This window comes from Arachis ipaensis, chromosome B6 (assembly GCF_059453495.1).
Source record: "Arachis ipaensis isolate K30076 ecotype BB chromosome B6, ASM5945349v1, whole genome shotgun sequence".
In the NCBI taxonomy this organism is placed as follows: Eukaryota; Viridiplantae; Streptophyta; class Magnoliopsida; order Fabales; family Fabaceae; genus Arachis; species Arachis ipaensis.
This window is the reverse complement of record NC_142441.1, coordinates 139,614,361-139,619,891: the sequence shown is the minus strand read 5'-3', so window position 1 is coordinate 139,619,891 and position 5,531 is coordinate 139,614,361. Positions and strand designations below refer to the sequence as shown.

The window sequence follows — 5,531 nt, the reverse complement described above, 5'->3', positions numbered from 1 at the left end:
TCGTTGTAGACGAGTTTGTAGTTATGCTTTGAAATTGGAAAGCGAGAAAGTGATAGATGCGTATAGGGCATATATACTTGAAGATGAATTTGATATATGAATTTGGTGAACCTTTGAATACAAAGGTGCAAGTAGGCTAGCCTCGTTAAAACCTCTCCAAGCAAAACCCTCTAGGAACAAAATCTTGGTAGTAGGAAAAAGAGTACAAGCCTGTCCCTGACTTTTTAACTATAAAATTTCTTTAGGGAAGATACATTCCAAGTGTTGGGTAGGATTGTACCATTTATTGATTCTAGTTTATATGCTCCGTTGCCGAGGACTTGTGTAACTCGATATGGGCCCTCCCAGTTTGTGGCGAGCTTGCCATGTGATGGTGGTCGCCGTGCGACTTCTGTCTTTCGAACGACTAAGTCTCCTTTTTCGAATGTTCGGCTTCTGACCGATTTATTGTAGCGCCGAGATAATGTTTGTTGTGGCGCACGTTGTCTGAGCATGGCTATATCTCGAATTTCTTCGATGATGTCTAGCTCGGCTCGCCGAGCTTCTTCTTGGTTGCCGAGCTGTGTTCTAATTGAGCTTTGGGAGATTTCTAGTGGTATCATAGCTTCAGAGCCATATACGAGCCGGAATGGCGTCTCCTTGGTTGATGATTGGGGTGTTGTATTATATCCCCACAGGACTTCAGGTATAAGGTCGGCCCATAGCCCCTTTGCGTCGTCCAACTTTTTCTTAAGTGCGTGCAAGATCACTTTATTTGCTGCTTCTGCTAGCCTGTTTGTCTGAGGATGCTCAACGGAGGCAAAGTGCTGTTTGATCTTGAGGTTCTGCAAAAAAGTTTGAAATTTCTTATCGCTAAACTGGCGACCATTGTCAGTGATGATATGATGAGGAATGCCAAAACGGCAAATAATGTTTTTCCAAACAAAAGAGATCATTTGGTGGGATGTAATCTTAGCCAAAGGTTAGGCCTCGACCCATTTTGAGAAATAATCAATTGCTACTATGAGAAATTTTACCTGGCCCGGCGCCGTAGGGAATGGGCCGAGTATGTCTAATCCCCATGGTTGAAAGGCCATGTAACGTCGCTATGATGCATATCTTCGGCAGGAATATGGATGGTCGGGGCGTGCTTCTGGCAATTTGCACAGGTCCGAACTTTGTTCTGACTGTCCTGTTTTAGTGATGGCCAAAAGAAGCCGGCGCGGAGGATTTTGGAGGCTAAGCTCCGAGCTCCTGTGTGTGTTCCGCAGATCCCTTCATATGCTTCGGACAGTGCTATTTCGGCCTCGTCTTTGCCAAGGCATTTTAGTAATGGGCGAGTGTATCCTCGTCTGTATAGGGCTCCATTCAGTAATGTGAAAAAGGTTGCTTGTCTTCGAAACTTTTTTACATTATCGGTGTTATCTGGTACTCGGTGTGTTTGTAAGTAATCTATGAAATCTGTTCGCCAATCTCTTTCCTGTGTAACACTTAGCACCTGTGTCAGGTTAACACTTGGAGATGTTATAGTAAATTGGTGTAATCTAGAGATCTCTGACTGGGTACTGCCGAGCTTGGATAAAATATCGGCTCTTTGGTTTTGTTCTCTTGGTATGTGTTGTATTTCAAATTTTTTAAAATTGTGAAATTAAATTTTTTACTAACAGTAAATATTTAGATAGAAGAGGATCTCTTACTTGAAACAGGTCGTTTACCTGTTGAACAACCAACAGTGAGTCACAGTATACCTTGATAGTGGATATATGGAGGTCTATACAAAGTCGGAGTCCTGCGACCAGGGCTTCATACTCCGATTGATTATTGCTAGCTTTAAAAGACAAGTGTAAGGAATGTTCAAGGATGGAACCATCATCGGCCTCCAGTCGTATTCCAGCACCACACCCTTCTTTGTTGGATGAGCCATCTATGTACAAGGTCCATTGCTTTGTGTGGTCTTCTTCTGTGGGTATTGTAAGTTCTGCAATAAAGTCGTCCAGGAATTGTGATTTAATTGGCCCTCTTGACTGATATCTGATGTCGAACTCGGATAATTTGATCGACCATTTTATAAGTCTTCCTGCAATGTCGGGCTTGTGTAACACTTGTCGTAGTGGGTGATCTGTATTGACATTAATGACATGACTCTGGAAATAAGGCCGGAGCCTTCATGCTGAGAAGACTAATACTAAGGCCAACTTCTCTATCCTCGGATAATTAAGCTCGGCGTGATGGAGCATTTTGCTGACGAAGTATACTGGATGTTGAATTTTGTTTCTTTCTGTAACAAGAGCAGAGCTTATCGCCCAATCAGTAACTGATAAGTACAAAAATAAATCTTCTCCTTGAAGGGGTTTTTGTAAAATCGGCGGTTGTGAGAGAGTTGCTTTTAGTGTGTTAAAAGCTCTTTCACAATCGTCGGTCCATTGAAATCTATTTTTCCTTTTTATTGTTTGGAAAAAAGGAGTAGACTTTGAAGCTAAACAAGGTACAAATCTTGATAGTGCCGCAAGCCTTCCTGTGAGGTGTTATACTTCTTTTATTGTTTTCGGGCTTGTCATATCCACAACTGCTCGGCATTTGTCAGGGTTTGCCTCAATGCCCCTGTTTGTTAATAAAAACCCCAAGAACTTACCACCCTGCACTGCGAAAGCGCATTTTTCTGGGTTCAGACGCATGTTGTAGTGGCATATTTGGCCGAATATCTCTATTAAGTCGTCAATATGGTTGCTGCCGACCTTTGTCTTGGCGACCATATCATCTACATAAACCTCAATGTTTCTGCCAATTTGTTTGGTGAAAACTTTATCCATAAGACGCTGGTAAGTTGCTCCTGCATTCTTTAATCCAAAAGGCATAACCTTATAACAGTAGTTGCCGAAGTCAATAATAAAAGCTATTTTACATTGATCAGAGGGGTGCATAAGTATTTGGTTGTACCCGGAGTAGGCATCCATGAAACTTAAGGTAGCGTAACCGGAAGCGTTATCTACCAGAGAGTCTATGGATGGTAAAGGATAAGAATCCTTTGGACATCCTTTGTTTAAGTCGGTAAAATCAACGCACATGCGCCACTTACCGTTTTGTTTCCTTACCATGACCATATTGGCTAGCCAAGTGGTAAATCTGATCTCTTTGATGAATTCTGCATTGATAAGCTTTTGTGTTTCTTCCAATGACGCCTTTCTTTTTTCTTCGCCGAGTTTTCTTTTCTTTTGCTGCACAGGTTTTGCAGATGAGTTTATAGCTAATTTATGGATGATGATTTGTGGGTCTATGCCAGGCATATCGGAAGGCGTCCATGCGAATAAGTCGGCTTGCTCTTGTAGGAAGGCAATGATGGCTTGTAGCTCGCCTACACTGACTGACTTACCTACAAAGGTGAATTTGTTAGGGTCATTGTTAAAATATACTTTCTGTAAGTCATCAGATGGAGTAGGTCTTTCTTGGAAGTCGGCTCTTGGATCTAGGTCGGTTAATGCCGAACTATCGTTGTTTAGGTCGACATTGTTGACTTGTTGTTTCCAATTATTCTGGAACTTCATGCCGATGTTGTAACAGTGCCGAGCTTCTTTGTGATCTCCATGGATTGTGACAACATGATCGTCCTGCAAGGGGAACTTAACACACAGGTGAACAGTAGATACAATGGCGTCGAACTTGTTTAAAAAAGGACGGCCAACTATGAAGCACAGACACTTCTCTGAGTTATCGTGTCCGCGTGTCGGACACATTTCGGACACGACACTCATCGATACTTGTCCGACATGCGTGTCTGCTGTGTCCAACCGTGTCTTAATAAAAAAATAAAAAATTCTTCTCCGGACACGTCTGGACACACCTAAAAACCATCACGTGTCTGCGTGTCCAGTCTTATTCTTAACATATATTCTTAAAATAAATTTAGATATAGTATATATTATTATTTATTAAAACAAAAAATATTTTAAATACTTGATATAATTAAAATAAGACATTAAAAATAATTAAAAATTTTAATTTATGTTTTAATATCAATAAAATATCAAAATATTATTATAATTTATCTAAAAAATACTTTATATTTTATATATATGCGTGTCTCCGTGTCATGTAAGATTTTAAAATTCGCGTGTCGGTGTGTCCCGTGTCGTGTCGTGTCCCGTGTCCGTGCATCATAGACGGCCAATGATAAGATTATATGGACTGAAGTAGTCTACTACTAGATACTGAATATCACATATTTTTGAAAGAGGATGCTCACCCAGTGTGGTTTGTAACCACACTGACCCTATTATTGGAACTCGTTTGCCTGAGAGACTGACAAGATCTCCCCCTGTTGATTGGAGAATGTTGTTACTGAGCTTCATTTTTTGAAACGTTGAGTAGAACAGGACGTCGGCGCTGCTTCCAGGATCTAGAAGTACTTTCTTGACCAGTAGGTCGCCCAACTGAAGAGTAATAACCACGGGATCATCCAGGTTCTGTATGGTAGAATTGAAATCTGCTTGTGTAAATGTGACTTGTGGGAGTTGTGTTAGTGCTTCGGCTTCGCTTTGCGGACCTTCTAACAAACATATTACTCGGAATGATCTTTTTTCTCGCCGAGCTTGAGGAGCCTCCATTGGCGTATCCTCCTAAAATATAATTAATTACTCCTCAAGGCTTTTCATAATTGCTCGATGTTACCTTTTCTTTTCCCCGGTGTTGTTGTTCGGGTAATTCATTGGTTGTAGACGTCGTTGTACGTTTTTGGATGTGACCTCCAATATACTTGTCAAGGTGGCTTTGCCGAGCTAGTCTTTCCAGAAGGTCTTTGGCCACCACACAGTCATCAGTAGTGTGGCCGTGCTTTTGGTGGAATGCGCAATATTTAGATTTATTTGCGTTTTTAGTATCTTGGTAGGTACCAGCCTTTCTCAGTGGCTTGATCAATTTTGAATTCAGGATTTCCTTTATTATGTCCTCTCGCTTAGTGTTGAACTGCGTATAAGAATCAAACCGAGGGGTTAGTTTAAAACTTTGCTTACTGCTCGGCGACTTATGTTCATCTCTGTAGTTCGTTTTGTTTGACTTCCGAGCTTGTCTGAGTTTCTCGATATCGATTTGGCCTTTGGCTTTTTCGTGGAACTCAGCAAGAGTCTTTGGCTTGGCTACCGCAATGGTTTCTTGGAATTTTCCTGGTCGGAGTCCACTTTTGATTGCGTGGAGATGGACCTCGGGGTGAAGGTCTGGTATGCTTATGGCGATCTTCATAAAACGAGTCATGTAATCCTTCAGGCTCTCATTTTGTCCTTGCTTGATTGTATTAAGATAATCCGAGTCATGCAAATAAATTGTGGATCCGGCGAAATGCTCTTCAAATAGTTTGGCCAGTTGCTAAAGTCGTGAAATGGAACCTGCAGGCAAAGCACACAACCAATCAAGTGCAGGACCATCTAAATAATTCGGAAAACAACGGCACAAAACAGTATCTAATGCACCGTTAACGATCATTATTGATCGGAATTTTTCGAGAAACTTCTTCGGGTCTCCGATCCCATCATAGGGCATGAGGGTCAGCGGGAGAGTGAATC

General features: G+C 41.5%; 1 protein-coding gene across 1 annotated transcript; it reads right to left on the bottom strand.

Annotated features, from left to right (window-relative positions):
* Nucleotides 1-4,130: 4,130 nt before the first annotated feature.
* LOC148562943 (uncharacterized) lies at nucleotides 4,131-4,580 on the bottom strand. The gene has a single exon (XM_088491078.1). The coding sequence runs from the start codon at nucleotides 4,578-4,580 to the stop codon at nucleotides 4,131-4,133; it is 450 nt and encodes a 149-aa protein (XP_088347204.1).
* Nucleotides 4,581-5,531: the final 951 nt, after the last annotated feature.